Source organism: Acanthaster planci, linkage group LG13 (assembly GCF_054643075.1).
Source record: "Acanthaster planci isolate LZ-2023a linkage group LG13, COTS_SCS, whole genome shotgun sequence".
NCBI lineage: Eukaryota > Metazoa > Echinodermata > Asteroidea > Valvatida > Acanthasteridae > Acanthaster > Acanthaster planci.
In genome coordinates, this window is record NC_141789.1 from 5,272,144 (window position 1) to 5,292,729 (window position 20,586).

Below are 20,586 nucleotides of genomic sequence, written 5' to 3' on the forward strand. Positions count from 1 at the left end.
TATAATCAACATAACTTATGCTTCAAATGAATATTGAAAAGCTTTGTTTCACAGTCCATCATAAAGATCGACTTGTGAATAAAACAAATGGGATCCGTATGTAACTTTGCTCTGTACTGTTTCAGAGTGAGTAGCAAGAACCAAGTACCAACGTGCATGTTGCTAAAGCATTGTACACTGAGTTGCATGTACATGTAAGTTGGTGAATTGCCTCATGTGAACACAACAGAGCTTGACTTCCATGTGCCAGGGCACATGGAACTGCTAAGAAGTAAATACTGGTTAGCATGTTTTGGTGTTAAGCAAAAATAATCTAATTTGCATGGCACTTTTGTTGGTATTAAGCCTGTTTCGCTGAGCATACCAAACATGTACTTTTTTGGTCTTAAGCAAATGTTTCAGCAACTCTATGAACCTGGCCCAGTTTTTATGCATCATCACTGTCGAGGAAATGACATTACAATGTGCTTGACTCTAACATGGCACAGTGCCCTCAACAGATCATTCCCAGAGCATTAATGACCCCCCACCTCCAGCCCCAACCTGCTTTCAGCAATTTGTGAATGCCAGAATAAACATTTCTTCTTGGGCATTTCCGGAGACCACAGCAAGACATTGGGAGCCTACCTCAAGTTTGCCAGTGCGAGAGTAAATGCTGACCAGGTTCTGGAAGACTTTCAATGGCTCACAGTGTAGCAGGGCTCTCTCAAACACCTTGAGCAATGTCTCTTCTGAGCCATACAGGTTTTCAAGGTTCATGAAGGCCACCCAGACATTCAACTTCTCCTGCTCCTCTCTACAGTAACCAAGACAAAAAAATGACCAATACTCAGAATGTCAGATGACAGGTTTGCTGTCATGCAAAAGACTGCACAGTTTCAGAATTGCCACTGGAGGCACCATCAGTACTGGTAGGACGACAAGTTCAGTAGGAAAAGCCAGTGTCATTTTCAGTTGCAATGCGCACATCCACAATAAATTACATTCAGGGTAACATAAAATGGGTAAAATCACAGCGAGAATGAAGGGAGAATCTTTTCACTGTAAAGGTTATTCTAATTTTTAAAAATGTGGAGTGCAATGTGTTTTGGTGTCTAAGTTACCTGCAAACCTACACATGCATTCCCAAGTGGCTTAAAACACATAGATTAAAATGTGATGACCAGTGCCCTAAGCACACTAGTGTAGATTTATCTGCCATGTTATATCCTGATGTTAAAAAAGTGTTCAATGCCGATATCTTCAAGCACACTTGGAATGACTAACTAGCTTAATGAGCACACTGCAAGAATGCAATTCTAGGGCAGAACCCAAGTTCAGAGGAAAATTGTGTGACTGTCACCAGCCAGGCCACCCTTAACAGTGTCAGTCTTGTTTTGAAAGAGTCCAGTCCTTTTCTCTTTGAAAGGCAGCACCCTTCCACCAATTTCCTCCTTTGTCAAATTTCCAGCAGTCACCAGATTCAATAAAATTCTGGCTTTGCTTTCACAATGCCGCCCCAGTTCATTTCCATGATATGGAAATGTCATTGAAGATGTCCTTAAAAGAAATTGATATTCACACCTAATGTCAAGTGAGAATTTTGTCTGTGTTGATCCATCCCCACAATCACTCTTTACCTGGTAGGCCTCTCATACTGTTAAAGCACTGATCATATCTCAGTAACATCCGAACTGCTTTTTCCCAAACACTTGCTCATGATATATTTTTTACAATACTAAGAATTTTCCTGAGAGTACATTGCCCCTTTTTATTAATAAAGTCTGCTCTTTGTCCCATTTTTGCCTACCAGGAGCCGACTGTAAGTACAAAGCCAGAGTATAATTTGCTTAGTGTCAAACAATTTCATGTAGCTAATAACAAGCAATCAACAAAATGAAAATAACCTTCTTGATGACACTCTATTTGGTGTCCACAATGGCATGAAATTTGGTCCCATCTTTTTTTGGCTATCATTAATAGTAATGCTGAAAGATGTTCGCCTCCAAACTTTGCAAGACAGAAGGCTCTATCTCTGCTCCCAATTACTTGAAATATGCATAAATTTAGACAGATATGTGGAATGGTTTCAACCCAATAATAGCTCCCACTTGCTCTATGGGCAATCCATCATGCATCAAATTCCCCATCACTAAACTAACAGGTATAGTAAAAGTGATTCCAACAAAACTCCTGGATCAGATCTCTTAAGTTGAATTTTATGGACCCATTTGCTTGTTTTGGAGTGTTATTTAATTCAAAAATTGTATTAATTTGAAAGCAATTTTATTCGTTTGTATCCCTATACAGTCATTTGCAAAAGTTTAAGACCGCCTGGAATTGGTATTTCTGTCACTGGGCCTGCATTACATTGTCTCATTGACTGATTACTTAACATGATTTTACAGTGGTCCATAACATCAGTGTAGTGCTATATGCCATATTTCTGAGCAATCAGAAATAAAGGAGGGAATACTGAATATTAGACTGTTAACATGTCAAATCATGGAAATGTAGTCAAAAATGTTCAACCAAGGTACCAAGGTTACACATTGAAAATAAACATAAGTTACCATGATTGATTGGTTTAAGTTTGGTTTTCCTTCAGGTTAATGCATTTTCTATGAGTGGTCCTAAACTTTTGCAAATGACTGTAATTATGAAGCTCTTATTTTGTTTTCTTAATTTTAATGTTTATACTTGTATCTATTTGTTCTCTTTTTAATCACATGTAACAGCCATGCAAATCGGCTTTCAGCCACAATTTGATATTTAACAAAATATATAAAAGCAAGGGAGCAAATCTACATTTTGAGGTAAAAATCTGACACAAACCACCGATACAAATACATGCTGTGAGCAATGTGAGACCAGTCTATAATCAAATTGTATCCTGAAAATAAGTTCCACTATTCCGTAAGTTGGGCATTATAAAATACCATGCCTGAGTCATCATGGTCATGCCACTTCCAGCCCAAGATGTGCCACTGGAAATGCCTATTTAATTAGTTCTTTGTGTACTATGCGTCATTCAGAACAAATGAAGTTAAGTCATGGAGCCAGTCAAAAATGGCACACTAATTTCTGCCTGAAAAATTGTATCCCCAACCAATTTTTATTCGAGAATTTGCACAAAATCAAATTTGGAACTTTATTGAGGGCATCAAGCTATTAGTAAAAGGACAAAAAAATGCCCAAAGGCATCAAGGGAAATATTCAGTTTAGGTAACCCATGCTTAGCAGATATTGAACACATAGAACCATTACAAATAAATGTACACTATAAACCAGTTGCAACACTCCTGTCCTTCTCAACACTTCACAGTTCCCTTTCCTAGCTATAAACAGCCATAGCATAATGCTTTAGCAATGTCAAAAGCAAACATTAATGAAAAATAGCGTAACTCCCTTTCAAATGTATTTCTGTCTACCCTGAATAATTTATTTAATTGATAAAATGTAAAAAAATCTAAGCAGCGGTCTGACGAAATGAGCATCTGAATGTTTACATTAAGCATACGTACAATTTGTGATGTAACCCTGACTCAGCATTGGTTTTTACGGCTACCGGTATGACCGTGCTTTGATTGGTAAGTTTTCTTTATATTCTTTTCCCTATATTTTCATTTCACTTCTGATGACCTCTTTTTTTAATAACCACATTGATCATTTCCTGCCAACACTGCATTAAATCTCTGATCTCTTCCTACATGTACTTTCCTCACATGTGGTCTTAGGTTATCCTTCTTCCTACAAGAGTGGAGGATGTCTTTTCCTCAACCTTTATCCACAGGATAAGCAGGATATGGGTACACTAAATACCTGCTTGTGTTTCACATCTCACTGGAGCTTGGAACCACCAACCTCTGCTGAGTGTCACAGCTGCCTGGTTACTGAATCACCAATCAGGTGCAAGACCGTGTGTGGCAATTTGAAATTTAACCAACGGCAGCCCGGGCTGATCATGCGACTAGGTCATGATCTGGGTGTTTGTCATGTAAGCCTTGAAGACATTTTGTATTTCGGGCACAGATGACTACAAAATAGTAAAGCCTGATGCGTGTGGCTGAGTTCATCCTTGAGACAATGTATGTTAGTTGGTATGGAACTCTCTGTTTTAGGGCTCTCTGTTTGAGTTAATTTAGTCATCCTAGGCTGTCATGCAGGCCCACCACCAGGGAATTTCAGGTGGTTACCAAGAACTGAGCGCTCCCACCCAAGCACCAAGTCTGGACCATCAAGGGACCCTGTACCATTAAGGGAGCCCAGGACCATAACAGAGGACTGAGAACGTCAAGTCCAGGGTCTTCAATGGAGATTGTCACCTCTTGTGATCTTATCACTGATGGAAACTGACAAGCTCTTCTGCCCTCCCTCCAAGACTGCCACAAGTACTTTATAGACTCTTGGTCATGTACTAAGACTTCACCTTGATATTGACAATCCTCAAGGTTTTGTGAAACTTGGCCTTTTACATTTTTTATTAAGCCACTGGCATTTTCAGGATTGTATTTGTTTGTATTTATTGTTCAAATTTCTCTGTACGTTGACAGCATGGTGTCCTGCAATACCAGACTGATTTACTGGGCTCTCGACTAGACTCTTTAAGTCGAGACATTCACCTTATTCCAAAAGGAGTTGATTAACCCCAACTATTCTGAATCCAACAAGCATAAATGCATAATTTCGGTTGTCCCTAGGGGGTAAGGGTTTAAAGATTGCTTTCTGCTAATTGGAGCTGAATCCCGGGGTTACAGCGGCATAACCATAAAATAAAGTCATGAAATATTGGTTTCAAAACAAAAAGCACGAGGATACCTTTCCTTTTATCAAAAAATCTTAACAAAAAATGAAAACAGGAATAACGAAGGCAGAAAAGATGTCAATTACAAGTAAATGTGTGAAGTTTTATTTCTACCTTGCAAACAGTTCTGCTACGAAAGCCATTTATAGCTCACACTTCTCACATGTTCACTTTTGCAATGAGCTCATGTTGGTGAGAAAAATTACCCATTTGGAGTACCTGGCTCGGAGAAATGTACATTTGGCATGCAGAGTATGATTTACTTTCAGAAAAATTAGTGCCAAAATGACTGCAAGGTATCAGCCAAATAATTACTGAAGGCACGGTGCTACTAAAAACATTTCTGCCATATTGGCAGTGGCGTATCCAGGTTTTGGGTGAAGAGAGCAAAACGAGATTTAAAAAAAAAAACAGTCTAAATTTATTTCTTCCTTTCCCTACAGTTCAACAGTGGTAGTACCATTTCAAAAGTGCTTCCACTCCCAAGAAAAGGAGGAAAAAGGCATTATGTCAATGGGGACAAGCTGTCCCCCATCCCCTCCCCCAATATGCCACTAGGTACTGGGGAAAATGTACAGAGGCAGGCAGTTTTCTCCTGCCCTTTTAGGGTTGACATCTTCCATTCCACTGATATATTTGAATCAAACCAGCCACTTTCCCCAGTATTGAAGCAAGGAAGGGGTCTTGCTAGACTTAAAGCTTCAAAGCTTAAAGCTTAAAAATTCATCAAAACCCAATACTCGGAGTGATATATATATAAACAGGACTATTGTGACTAGAAGCACTCACACATCCAAGTATGGGCAAATGTGGGCCATGGCTTTACTTTGGCCACTGGTCAATTGCTTGGAACACACGGCATAAGTTTAACTTTTACTGACCTGAAATTGATGGTTTTGAGAGCTCTCTCAGCCACTGCTCTGGCTTTCTCTATCTCAGCAGACTGCAGGTGGAACGCCATGTAGCGCACCCACATTAGCGATGAGTCTGGTGAGCTCAGGACCAAGCGATCAAACTCTTCGGCTGTCTCTGGGGTTCGGTCGACTTCCATCAACTCCCGCTCCATCTGAAAGGAAACAGGGCCTCTGATTAAATCCAAAGTCCAACCAGCACCTTTCAATAACCACTGGCATGCTGGGACACATCCAACGCTAGGCCAGATAACCCTGATTACAGAATACCACAGCAATGTTCAAAGCCCTAGTTCTTCTTAAAGCTCTTCCAGCCAAAATTTGAAACAGGATGCCCAAGAAATGTGTTTTAGCCTCTCCATTTTTGTTGTGAAACTTCCTGATTTCTCCAAATTTCTCAACAACATCTGTACTGGTACTTTCAATTGGCAGTGAGCTCAATGCAAGTTATGGTACGCAAGTATTACATATCTTTATCTTGCAAATCCTCCAAGTCTCAAGGTGGATTTTGAAGGGTCTGGGAGGGTTGGAGTTAAGATTAAGGATTTCTTTCTTTTTGGGGGGTTTGCATTTACAAAAAAGGGCACAATAAAGTCCTTTTCTTCAAATCCTGATAAAAATGGATGCACTGGGTAGATGTACAAAAAGGTAGACAGTCCTTATCAATTACATCTGTGCAAGATTTGTGTGCAGGTTCCAAGGTCTCAAAAGCAGGTACTTCACATTTTGTTTCGTTGGATCTCAAGTGATTGTTTTAGTTTTCAATTTTGTAAAGTCAAGTATGTCGTCCTAAAACTTAAACGAATGACTTGCCCACACTTGGACTCAAAGTTACCATCAAAATAATGTCACAAACATGGTGCACAAACATGGCTACCTTATACAGCAAATCTTCCTCTGCCTTCTCTGCTGCTTGTTTCTCCTTTTTGCTCTTCTTTGGCTGCGGCTGTGATTGAAAAATAAATTTGCACATTTCCATGTACTTCATAATGACAAACGTTGACATTTTCAATAATCCTAATTTGTAAGGTAATCACATACAGAATGCACCTTAACCTTCCACAATCAACCACGGTGCAGAATTTCGATGGCACTTTCTTTTTAATTAAAGTTTTAAGTGATACCGAGCACCATCTGAGTAAAAAGTGGATGGGCTTCCTCAATTCTGAAAAATTCCTCTGAAACTTCCAGGTGAGGTTTTGACAAATCTGGTCGGGTGGAGTTAACTGAAGTACATGCAAAATTTTGCTGGACACCAAGCAGGGGTAACATTCCATAAACTTAGCACAAATAACATGCTCAGACTGTTTTGAGCTTCTGTGTGTATAATCTCAATGGGAATCTCTTGAGCATGGGGAGGTGTGTAGACATCACACAGCACTGCAGCATTTGCTAGAACGTCTTTAAATGTCCTCTGCGTTTCAACACAGCAAATCCCTGTGTCTTCTGATGTCATCCTGGGTGAAAATTAAAACAGGAACAGGGAGGGGGGGTCATGGCATTTGCATACAGATTTCAAACTGACCTCCTCTAGACTGGTCTGCTCCGCCTCCACCTCACTCTCATCACTGCCGGAGTCCTCCTGGTCACCTAGGAACATCGTCTCGCCTCTCTCATCTTTCACCTTCGGGTTAGTGTCCCAAGTGAACCCAGATGTGACTTGTAGCCTGGCCACTGGTGTGTCTTGTCGAGGTGTATGTACAACCTGCAGCATTGTAGTGGATCACGTACTATAAATGAAAAGCTAGCCCGCCTAGATAATTTGTCAGAATGGAGTGCAGAGTGGGTGCAACAGAGAATTTGTATTAGACACGACTCATCAATGGACACAGGTGCACTTCCATGAAAAGAGGAGAGTAAAAGCACAGTTTTGTACTGTCTTCTTGTCAAAAATCAATAGCAGTCGGTACGTCTGCTTACCCTTTCAATTACGACTGATTGTCTTTACACGCCCCTGATAAAATGAGCAGATGTGCGTATCAAAAATATATGACACCTTTTGGAAACCCATCGGATCTCACCGCACATGCTCCCAAGATAATAGCAAAATAGTCTTTGACGATTGCTAATTTGATTTTTTTTTTACCTTTTCAATGTTAATATTTGAATAATTTTTGTTTAATGCAATTGTACAACTTTAACTTACAATCTTTAAGTAAGAACCTTTAGTCTAATCTTACTGAATTTTTATCAAAACTTTGAAGCATGATTCTCAACGTGAAGTCAGCTGAGGGTGTTTATAACTTGAGTTTGGAATACCAAGAGCACAACTCAAGTTATAAACAACCTAGAATGATGCATTACACAGTCTTGAAAAACAACACTGTCTCCTCATTAAGTTGGTGTATATAAAATAAAAATGACAAATTTCACCAGGTGATGGGTTTTCCTAAATCACACCACATATATGAAATTCAATGTAAGTATCTCAGAATCAAGCAGCCGAGGACAAACATGTGCATGACTGCATCGCACAAAATAATGTGAGGTGTCGGCTGCCAACTGGCCCTGCAATGTTCACACATGGTGGTGGCCGCCACTGCACGCGAGTATGCAAAGTTTACTCGAGAACCAGTTCACACATGTACTGCAAGGGCATACAAAGGAGAGCAGCACTGAATTTCCGAATTTATGTTTGTTTTCTTTTTTTGACTGGACAAGGATTTTCATAAATAATGAAAAATTAAATTAAATACCAACAGTTTTTTTCCAATTTTGTGACTTGGTGTCTTCTTTTTTAACTGAGGGTTTTTTTCAAGAGAAGGGAAGTTGTAATTTGCATTAAACTTGACTTCATTTTTTTCTTGCTGTTTGGGGCTCTTCACCGTTACATTCTTCAAATATTCATTGAAATTTTTTTTATTTTTCGGTATCACTTCTGATTTCTGAATTAGGGTTCAACCATTGTTCAGTTTAAAATAAAAACCCCTCTGTCAAGTTTGACAGTGATTGAAACACGCAACACAGCAACAACCATTGTTCATCTTCAAAACCTCCTTGAGCGGCACATACAGGGCACACAGCCAACCAGTGTGGCATGCACATTCTCTGTGATGAAATCACAAAGCAAATTACCCAGTGGTTTGGTGTTCCTTGACAATGCCCTATGATTTCCTTCTGAATTTTATTGGAATAATTACAACTGAAACGGTGTTTTCAAATAATACTTCTAGAGAAGATGCTGTTGACGAAGGTTTTCCGCACTTTAGGGTTGATAAAAATGCTCATCTAATCCATGTGGTTGTCATAAGACTTCATATTAAGTCAGTTTTCTTTCATAGGAATGTGTCTATTCTTACGGGATTGAAGAAATGTATGCTTGTTGTAAGTGCAATCTCGTCTCAGGCATGCTTGAGTTAATTGCCTTTGACTAACATAAATTTACCATTGTTCACCCAAGGACTAAAAACATGCTTGCTGACGTTAAGGTTTTCTACGAGTAACTTGACCATCACCTGGATGGTTAGTGCACTGCAGGTGTTCATGTTGGACCCTAAGAGCACAAAGAGACTCGGGTAGTCATGACATCTGGTCATGTTACGTCATTTTGTCTGATCAGAGATGTAGGCGCAATCACTGGACTCTTGTCCATTGTGACAGTGTTGTGTTATTTTCAAACAAAGGCTGTTTCTAATTTGGGTTTGTAAACCTTAAGAAATTCCTGCTCACCTCCACCTCTGAATCACTGAGTGTTTCCGGTTCTTCCAAGCCACTGTCTAAATCGCTCCCTTGTGAATCTTGACGCCTTCTCTTCCTGGGCTTTGGCTCTTTTTAAAGAAGGAAAGTAAAGCTGAAATTGTGCATATCAAGCTGAAATTGTGCAATTCCCACAAAAATATGGTGGTAGTTTTCCTGATTGGATAAAGAATTGATCAAACTGAGGCATAAAATGGAGAAAATTCATTGGTCATGTTTTATATCAGCCCTTCCCTTAAAAAAAATGTTCACGAACAAAAATTGCTGTTCTGACAACATTTTACGCATGGAAATTGAAAAAACAAAAACATGTGTTGAATCCACAAACGAAGCAAAAAAATCATAAATTGTTGATATGAACAATACAAATTAAATAACAACAAAAATATGTATAATTTTGATTAATAAATCATACACACAAAGACAATCAAAGGAGTCTACGGCTGGACCAGTCAGTATTTGGTACAGAGGCATTAAATGGAGGTAGGATATCATAAGACTTATGAATTCTCTCCTCAAAGTCTCACCAGCAATAAGCCAAAGTTATGCTTACTTGGACTCCCGAGATGCTTGGGTACTGGGTCATCTGCTCCTGTATCTAAACCAGAGGATGACAGCTCAATCTTATGGGACTTTTTATCAATACTGCAAGAAGGGGAAAAAAGGTATTCATATTATCAACAGGGTGGAAATATGTGCATAAAAGTACAGGAACATTCATCACAATACAACATGCACAAGCAAAAAAAAAACTTCTTAGGGGAAAGTGCATGCCTTTCTATCATTTTAACAGAATCCTGAAAACAGAATGTTGAAAAATTCCTATAGTGGCTAAAATTCATCATTCTGTTTATTGTATTTAAATGTTTCTTACTTGAGAACTTTTACGGTAAGAAGTCTGCCTTTAGGGAACAATGCTTCTGGTTCCTTGATGTACGAGACTGACAGGTTCTTGAGCTGAATTCGGCCCTGCAGCTTTCTTGATAGGCTGCCAACAAAGATTAAACGAGCAACAATGTACATGGGCAGGGAGAACTATTAAGCAAAAGAGGATACAGCTTACTAAATATGAATCATCAAACTAACCATACAGAAAAACAACAAGGTTCTTACTATAAATATGAAAAAAGAAATTGCCAAGAGAGGGATTTGAACCTGCAACCTCCATAACACTGTATTGGTGTTCTACCAACTGAGCTAGCCAGCCCTTTGTTGGTGGCTCCTCCCAAAATCAAAGTTTTCTTCACAGACATCCACAATGCATGAAACAAACAACAAAGCCATCTTGATAAACTGATGAATGGAGAGAGAAAATACAAAGCTGACAAAGGCAGAATTTTGACCTGCTGTCCCCAAAATACAAAATGTTATTTTTACCTTTACCACTATGAATCAAAACTAAATTGGAAAGATTTCCCCATTTTAGGGGCAATTTGGCCTCTCGGGTCAACTTATTGGGGAAGAACACAAATCCTCTGATTTCTTCTACTCCTGCTGTTGAACATTTCAACACCTTTCTCCTCACACAACTAATCTTCATCAACTCAGTCAGATGGAAGAATTGTTCAGCCCAAACTATTACCAAAAAGGATGCTGAGTAAATAAAACAGCAATTAGGCTTGGACGAATGAACTAAAAGCAATGGGTAAAACTTAAGAGGCAGGTTGTTTCACCAGTGAAATACCGAAGACTCTTATCTCTCGACACCCAAGTGAATAAGGAAATGTACCTGACAAAGACACCGACTTTGGTGAAGTTCTTGACATAGCCCTTGACTACATCTCCTACTGACAGCTCCTGAATGGACGATATGTTTGGATTAATGGCAGGATCATGGTGTTTACTGACAGCAGATGGTCGCATTGACAAGGCTACATTCTCTTTGTCTGCCACCTCCAAAACACAGCATCTGCGGCCAAGAATACATTATAATATTACACAGAAATTTACGATGTGCAATAACCAAAGAAATATCTACTTCAAGGTGTGGTTACAAAAAATTATGATTTACACTTTAAAAAGCTAAGGAAAACCTTACAAAAGGGACATGTGCAATTCTGAAAAAAAAATTTTAAAGTCACAATTTCTGCATAAGCTCAAACATTATATACAAAAAGTCTATACAGAGAACCAAATATCTTTTCAGCAAATACAAGCCACACCTTTGTTAAAGTAAATTTGTAAATTTATGCATTAAAAAAGACGAGTCTTTAGACGGCTCTTGAAAGTGACATTGAGTCCTTGAAATATGATAATAAGCTGCATCATAACAAGGAAACAGCAGTCTTAAAATGCTCTTCCACCTTCAATGGAAGTCCATGGAGGTGGAGAGGTTGTTTTTTCTCAGCATCATAAGCGAGACAGACCGTCATGCATTGCTAACAATGTGAGGAGAGTGAGTCTTGTACATAATTCATTGTTAAAATGTTTCTGTTTTGGAACCGGGCAGGTATGTAAAGACACTTATTGTAAATACATCTGTGAAGTATCAAGTCAACTCGACGAAGGATCTCCTAGATATAATCACCCTTGAAATTCATGGCCTCACACGTCAGCCCACATGCATTCAGAATATCAATGGAATAAGTCAACATTTTTGGCTAACTTGTCTCAGAAAGTGAACATTTTGCGAGAAAAGTGTGTCACATTTTCAAAACCGGAGTAAAAATTATTGCAAGACATTACTGGAAAAGCTCCTGAAGGACTGGCACGAATAAAAAAATGCCTAGCTAAGGCCCCTCTTTACGGGCTACTGCTCTGGGACGTACCTTACAAACTGTTTCTCCCTGTAGCCCTTCAGTGCATTTTCTGTGTAGTGGTCTCTCAGGTCAGTTAGAAAGACTCGACCACGATATCCGAAGGGTAACTGGATGACCAGGCCAATGCCAGACAGTATCTTTAATATTCGGCCATTGGTGACCGTGCCAGGGGTCAGTTCTGTGGATCCACTACCTGTACGAACAGGAGACAGAAGAATCTTGCTGATTTCAAGTTATTATTACTAGCCCTAAATATGAGGCCAGATTGAGATTTCATTGGTTACTCCACAACACCATAATTCTTCACTCCCTGAGGACTGAATGTCCAACTTCCCCTTAGCCTTTCCGACACTCCATCTTCCAAGGCAGAATGGTGGAACTTTGAAAGAAAATTCCAGGGCATTTTTTTAAAATACAGAGACAACATGCCATTACAAAAATTAACCATTGATCTCAGTTATAAAATCCACCTCTGAAGCATTTCCCCAATAGTGGTGAAATCATGAATTTAATCACAATGTCAAACTCATTTTGCTGAAGTTAGCATTTGTTTAGGAATTCTTGACTTTGAAACAGGACTGTGGCTTGACTCCATTGATGTCTTTTTCTCACCAACTAGTGTGAGTTCTAAAACTTGGTGCTGGTGGTCCACACTGACAACTTTGGCCTTCCGGACGGACCCTGGCAAAAAGTACTGGGCTGGGTGCTCCAACATGCCCAGATTTTTGCACAGGTTTAGCTGGTACACTTTGCCCTGCAGCAAGCCGGTTACCAACACCCACAAGATGTTTTCCACATACTGTTGGAAAGGAAGTAAAAAGACCACACTGGGCTTGAAGATTTGGGTTCGTTTGAGCCCAACCAATACACAATACAACAATTCATACAATGCTCACTGGTAAAGCTATCCGTTAAATGCTGATATAAACTATATTTGGTGACTAACATTAGAAGACGTTTTTGCAGTTGTACTGAGCTCAGTGGAATATGGCACATAGGCGTTATTAACCCTAACAGTCCCAAATCCTCCAATTTCAATACGATTTTACATACACCCTTGGGGGGGTAGGGTTAATACCTCTTAAACAAAAAGGTTTTGTGACTTGCAAATACAGTAACGGCATTTCCTCTGATAATCTATAAACAAATTATAGACTGATAAACAAACTTCAGCTTAGAACACCTGGGAACGCTATAGTTTTGGATAAGAATATAGCAGGTGAGCTTTTAAATGCATGGTATGTATGTGCCACACTAGTGTCACATGAACTGTACCACAAACACATGCCATTCAAAACACAATGGACACTTTGATTCAGAATATACACATCAACAATGCAAAATAACACCAACCAAATTTTAGATTCTTTTTGGCCTTCAGAGTAAAAGCTTTAAGAGCTACTATTACGCAAGAGATACACCAACTTGTGAATATCAGGACAAACCATGCACGCATTATTAACTATTGTAAGTACATTTTTGTGATGTGAGCAAAAGGAACTTTAGGAAGTCAAAGTTGAAAGTTTCTATCCGGCTAATGCTAAGATGTTTCTGAAAAGTGGTCCATTCAACAATCACCGAACAAACTTGAAACTAAAGCCATGTCCAATAACCTGGATGGGGCTAGTGGCTGCAGCAACTTCCCATAGACTTTGCGTGTGACTCTTCTATCCGGCTAATGCTAAGATGTTTCTAAAAAGTGGTCCATTCAAAAATCACCGAATAAACTTGAAACTAAGGCAATGTCCAAATAACCTGGATGGGGCTAGTGGCTGCAGCAACTTCCCATAGACTTAGTTTGTGACTCTTAGCCACAGCCAGTTGAGTGAGACACAGCCTAAATCACAATATGCTTGACTTCTCACAAACGAGAAAGCTGACCTGTGTGTACATCTTTATGAACTGTGACCCCACAAGTTATGAGAACATTAAGATTTCCCTTCAGGGTTTAAGATCAATAAATTAAGTTGACCCTAACTGGAGGACAAAATGATTATTATCAGAACAATTCCAGACCATTTGTCTCAACGGGACTTGTTAAAATGGTTAAGGTAAAGACATCTGTCACCTTTTGTACTACACAACTGATGGTCTGTCCTGATTGATACCTCTGCAGTTGTTTCTCTAATGACTCATCTTCAACAATGTACTTGTCATCATTCAGTTTGCTGAAAGCATAAATAAACATGATATTGTGCAGTTAATTTTAACTTTGGATTGAAATATTATGCGTGCATGTTACATTAACAATGAGTGTGTTGTAATTTACTTGCCATATCAGTTAATTAACATTAATTGTAATGCAAGTCAAACAAAATGAGTCAAAAGTTGCTTTTAAGACAAACCTTGCACAGAGAATACAACAGGAAGCATAAATGATTTCACTCAATTTTCCCTTTTCAACAGTGACAAAGCCACGATTGTACTCAACGCCCACATACACACCAAGGGCTAAGTCGATTTGAATTTATAACCGTATATTCAAACATTTGACCTTTCTTTTGATAGAATATTTGAACATTCCATCATACCCAATTCCCACAAAAATCAGAAACAAAATCTGCATGTTTATGAGGTGTTCTACCTCTTTGACTTCAAGATAGGGAGGGGTCAAAGTCCTGGCCCTTAGTTACAGGAAGGGGCTGAGAGTCCACCTTCTGTTTGGTCCTACTCGGTGAGTTATTATTTTAGAATCCTGGCGAGATTATACACCATAAAAAGGAAAAAAAAAGGAGGAAGAGTAATTTTGGGCCTTAACCCTCATAGTCCTGGAATCACCAACAGGTGAAGGACAGAGGATAGTCAGGGTTAATGTTGGGCATATGCATCAGCTAACATCTCAAAACATGCTTTTAAAATGCAATTTCATTACCAAATAGTTATACTTATTCCTGATTCCCACAGCCCGATAATGGGGGGCCATCAATAAGAACATTTCCCGATCAAAGTGATATTCATGGTTTTGATTGTCATTTTCACAAACAATAACTACATGTAGGAATTCAGCAATTAATCAGGCAAGCTACCTTGGTCTGATGGTCAGGTCCAATGCCAACTTGGTGAAGTTGGTGTGTGTGATGGGAAGATAGCGGTGATCCTTGACCTCACGGTGACCTATGACCTTGGCCTCCAACTCCATACCCTCTTTAAATTTGTGCAGTGGAAACTTATTCTGTGTCAGGTGAAAGATCATTTTTTTATGACTTCGGCATATTATCACAAAAACGGAAATTTCCTTGCAAATCAAGGCATACAACCTAGAATAGTTGTTTCAGACTGAAAATGAAGATCACACATGCATGTGTTAAATCCAGGAACAAACATTGATCAGACTATTCTTTCATTCCATTATTTTTCCACATTGATGTCAATTATTATGCTCCTTGATTTGTAAGAAATTTTGTGCAAAAACTGGGAGAGCAGTGATACGCTTCAATTCAAACTGGTAATGAAACCTTCCATTTACTGATCACAGCTCTGTTTACTGGTCTCGGAAGACAATAAACTTATAAAGCAGTCAAATGATCGGTTGTGAGAAACAATGTAGCCTTGCTGGCACATACAGAGTATAAAGAAAACTGAGAATACATGAAAGGTCAGAAGGGGACTGGCAAAACATCGCTGTGTGAAACTTTATTCATGAATATCTAGGACAGTTTAGTCATTTTAATTGGTTGAGAGCCTGCCACGTGGCCGATCTTAAAGTGATAAAGCACTGGCTCACAGAGGCACATAACATAATATGGCTAGAGGGCTGTTTGAAAAAACTGAAGTAAACTTTGTGAACAACAGCATTGGAAATGTGTAATTTCCAAACTTATTTAAGATCACCACAGAAGAATGGATGCTAATTTAATGTCCCTTGCCACTGGCTTATGGCATCCTGCACCACCAAACGCCATACGTGTCAAGTGCATACCTATCTCCATATAAGGTGATTACTTGTGACTACTCACAACAGGAACATACCATAAAACGTGTAGAGAGGTGTTCGAAAAAAATAAGTAAAACTGTTGAACAAAATCATTGAAACCTTGCAAATTTTTACTTACTTTAACTGTCAGACTGAAAAAGTATTTATGAATGGGAAGAAATACATGCTTGGCCAGTCTTAAATGTTCCTTAGAGACCCCAGAAGGAGAATGGATGCTGGATGCCTGCAGATTGGGCCATTATCAGAGTCCATTTCAAGAGTGGATATTTATTCCCTAAGTCAAAATAAGGGTGTTCAAACTACATACCGGAACCATCTTATCAGTTATTTCAGTCACATGGATTCTACCAGTGATCACATGATTGACCCTGACATTCAGCTGACACTCTTGTACAGACCTCACCCTGAAAAAAGCACAAGCACAGTACAAACAGTTGACACCATGCTCTGAAATTAAATGCATCAAAGTCAGGCAGCACAAAAAAGCATTCTGGGTCACTTTTTTGCCTGAACAAATCCATATAAAAGATCAAAATGAATATACGTTCATGTATAACATCTACCTGCTTTGACCTTGTGGCTAAGCAGTCTGAGACAATACAAATTACTTGAGTGGGTTGAAGCAGTTTAAATTTTGGCTTTAATAAAGCATCATTTCCTAGTGAATATTGCAATTATGCTTATTAGAAATACATTTATAAAACACCCCTTGCAGCTTCTTCAGGCAAGTGCATGAAATATGCATCAACATAAATTGGGCGCGTGCTATTAAAGACATCGTGCATGTAATTCTGGAGTACGGTGTTTGCTTGAGAACTTATATCCAAAATTTTGACTGGTTACAGTGTTGTGAACACCAACTCAAAAACTGAAACTAGGGGAAAAAATAGCATTGCTTCAACTGTTGAACTGGTTGCTTTGCTTGTGAGTTTATGGTTGAATTAAAACATTTTCAGTATAAAATTCTATAAAGTTTCTTTTCTTGTTTTACATTTTGGACTGAGGCATTTTACATAATGCATATAAACTAGCATAATTTGGTCACTTAACCACTTCTTGCCAGGGAGCCCAGTTTTGGGCACATAGGCATTATACACGAAACCGGGGAGCCTGAAATCGGACAAAAGAGCTAGGCCTTATAACAAAAGACCATACGTGGAACAAAAGACCGAGCTGCTGGGAATTGCTAACATTTTTTAATTGGCAATAGAGGAGGAAATCTGTCATTGTTTTGAATTATTATACCACTGTTTGTGGCATTCAGTGCGAGCAGATTACCACCAGGGACAAAAGCGCTCCAGTGATGAGCGATACAATACCGCTGCATGCTAATCTGGCCCCTATTGAAAAGACGCCAGCCACGCACTGTGCCAGTTTCGAGAATAGAAACTTATGTAATGCCGCACAATCTGGGCTTTTTTTACCAGGCAACAGGCCTGGCTGAAATACTCGGGCATCAATAGATGTGTCTGTTAGATTAGAGTAGCCACCAGACAGTCATTCGTGTGGGTGTAAACATCCAGTAAATGAAGTTATGATTTTTTGAAGAATTTTGACAACGGAAAATCTCGAGAATCTCCCAGTTTTATGTCATGCAACTTAAAATTACACCCAGCAGCAAGTGGTTAAGTATGTTCTGCATGTCTGTGCCCCCTCAGGCCTGTGAATGATCAGACAAGGGCTGCATTTCCCTTGGCCTCCAGCCTTGGGAAGCAGGACCCTCGTCTGGTTACTGGCAGTCTCTAGGGGGTGCACAGATATGCACTAGTCAACGTACTGCCAGTCTATATATGAATAGAAAAGACTGGCTCTCGCAATGGAAGAAGTTAAGCACAGGGAAAGACAACACAGATAGAATCAATGTTGTTTTGGATTTACACAATTAATTTTAGGTTCAGGCTTCGTTTGCTTTCTCCTTCAAGAACTTGCTTACCATTGACTTCACAAAAACTTCATCTATACAAACCAGAAACATACAGAACTGCAATACAGTGTTACTTACACAGCAGTGACCTTTTGGCCTAGCTGTAACTTGTGAGCTTCAATCACTCCCTGGGGTGTCTTCTTTTTCTTCTCCTTTTGTTCAGCTGTTGTGGTGGCATCTCCTGCTTTCTTTGGAGCAGGCTTAGGGTCTTTCTTATTGCTGACAAACTGTGATGCCAAGATGCGATTGTTGAGCATCCTGAGGAATGAAATCATGAATATCAGATGAAATCAATCACAAGCCTGTTTTGAATAACCATACCCCCCTGTAAATATTCATAATGGAAAGCCGAATGCTAATTGGCGTATTCACCAATTTGTGCCAGGCGACAAGTTCGCTGTTGACCAGATGTGCACATGAGAAGCCACGCACAATTCAAATATGCAATCCCAAAGCCTCTTCTAGCAAAACAAACCCCCTGTTTATTCAAAACTCCATGCTTGTGCCAGCAATTTGTTTGCCTGGTATGAGATAATGTTGTATATCTGGAGTTGGCAATGACGAATTCTGAACTCACAAATGATGAATTCTTAAATCAAAACAGTGGAAGTCAAGTTTAGAATGTATAGATAATGTCTGTAATGTCCCTTTTTTGCACAGCCGATACATTTTTCCTAATGGAAAGTTTAGTCTGTGTTTTTGTCCCATTATATACCAAAACTTAAGAATAGCCTGTCCAAATATGGTAGTACTCCTGACTGGTGGTTACTCCCTGTACACATAGCAGGGGAATCTGGAGTTTTGAATGTCTGTCAAATTTCACAAAGAAAAGGGATTAATTTATGAACTTTTTTCAAAATGCACTTACCTTTGTTTGGTAACTTTTATTGTCTGTCCAACTATTAGCACATCAACTCCTGTCCTAATGTCATTGAGATGCTGTTACAAGAGAAAAACAAAATATTGCTCATGAAGGTGAACTAAACCCCACAAAAAGGATAAACTTTATTCCCAACTAAAAATCTCAGATATGATCTGATGATTTGAACCAACAAACTCACCCTTCTCCCAGGAATGTAAGCCAGCTTGCCAGAGGCCTTCAAGCACACCAGGATGAAATCATCCTTCACCATGGCAACCACCGCTTCTGTATCCTCTGAACTCTTGCTCTTCTTGGGCGTCTTCTTCTTTTTGGCACCCAAGGCAACAAATTTGATGATTTCAGGATCAAGGGTTAATTCAACCACTTTAGCACTGAGGTCTACATGCAGGACACAGGCTTTGACCTTTAACCCCTCCTCAAAGTCTGCTTGTTCTACACACGACAACAGAAAAAAAGGATAGATATACAGGGGTGTAAGTGACCACTCAAAATTAATGCTAAAAACAGCTAGTAAAAAGCTGAAATGTAAAAAGTTCCCATACTTTTATCCACACCACGTGTACAAAAAGCTGAAATTCATGACAATAATCTGCTCCATGCTGGAATAACAGATGGCATGCTTCTACACAGGAACAGCGGTCAACGGCAACAGGCAACCAAATAAATGTTGGTGTCTCTGCACACATACCCAGTACGCAGATTAAACAATGATTACACTTGACAGTTCCTTTTTTTGCCAGTGAGGGGGTGCTTCAAGTCAGGGTGGATACATGTGAATATAATACTTCTACAAAACAAATCACAGGGAACCTCAGCCACAAAGAATCTGATGCTGTTGCCTGCCAAATGCATCCAAGTTAAACAGATTTGTGCTCTCTGCTGTAAGTTGTTCCGTTTATTTCATTTTGTTTACATGTATTCAATGTTCAGTTAACACTGCAAGCACAAATCAAGGATGATAATCAGTGCAAATGAGGAAGACAGTGAAGAAATTTTAGAGGTGGAAGGAAAACCCAAACAGATGTCCTAGAGTATGTAACCCACTGTATCAGGTAGAGACTAAAAAACCAAATGTGCATACCAACCTAGATTTGATTTGAACCTCGGGTTGCAGAGGTGGAGGTCGAGGTAAGTACTACACCAACTTGACTCCCCTGAGCTGGGTCAAGATTGGTGTCAGTTACAAGTTTGCACTTGCCCAAAGCCTCAAGTTTTAATCAATCATCAAATCAATCGAACATTTGAGCATAAGGAGCTTTTAACTAGTGTCAAAGTGTATTGCTAGTATACCTTCAATGACAGCATCTGGGATGTATCCAGAGAGTTTGTTGGGCAGTTTACAATAAACACCTCCTTCTACTTTCTGGGTTATCCTGGCCGTGACTTCGCTACCAATCTGAATCTCCAAGAGCTTCTCCCAACCTGGCCAAAAAAATAATGAAAAGTTAAAGGAAGGGACCCCAGAAGAGGATATACTAATTGATAAACATTTGGACAGAGCAGGAAAGGAAACAAGGCAGATTCTAGGGCAGTGGTCAACATGCCTCACTGATTAATTAACTGAATGATAAATTGTATCTATTATCATACTCTTGGGAACTGGTATTCACTCTTTTCTATTTTCCTTAATTACATTTTTCTTTGTCGTCATTTCAGCATTTGTTCCATTTTGTTTTGTTTTTTCTTCGTAAGCCTG

General features: G+C 39.3%; 1 protein-coding gene across 2 annotated transcripts in view; it reads right to left on the reverse strand.

Annotated features, from left to right (window-relative positions):
• The window catches only part of LOC110982473 (protein RRP5 homolog), a 45,088-nt gene that overhangs the window by 4,254 nt on the left and 20,248 nt on the right, over positions 1-20,586 (reverse strand). For both annotated transcript variants that reach the window (XM_087144897.1, XM_087144899.1), the window contains exons 17-33: positions 20,181-20,312; positions 19,069-19,322; positions 18,876-18,946; positions 18,086-18,265; positions 16,391-16,487; positions 15,176-15,321; positions 14,218-14,317; positions 12,762-12,948; positions 12,159-12,342; positions 11,120-11,299; positions 10,265-10,378; positions 9,944-10,035; positions 9,364-9,461; positions 7,220-7,399; positions 6,572-6,640; positions 5,665-5,849; positions 628-796 (exon numbers count right to left, since the gene is read on the reverse strand). In XM_087144897.1, coding sequence (XP_087001023.1) covers positions 628-796; positions 5,665-5,849; positions 6,572-6,640; positions 7,220-7,399; positions 9,364-9,461; positions 9,944-10,035; positions 10,265-10,378; positions 11,120-11,299; positions 12,159-12,342; positions 12,762-12,948; positions 14,218-14,317; positions 15,176-15,321; positions 16,391-16,487; positions 18,086-18,265; positions 18,876-18,946; positions 19,069-19,322; positions 20,181-20,312 — 2,438 coding nt within the window. The remainder of the gene's footprint in view (positions 1-627; positions 797-5,664; positions 5,850-6,571; positions 6,641-7,219; positions 7,400-9,363; positions 9,462-9,943; positions 10,036-10,264; positions 10,379-11,119; positions 11,300-12,158; positions 12,343-12,761; positions 12,949-14,217; positions 14,318-15,175; positions 15,322-16,390; positions 16,488-18,085; positions 18,266-18,875; positions 18,947-19,068; positions 19,323-20,180; positions 20,313-20,586) is intronic.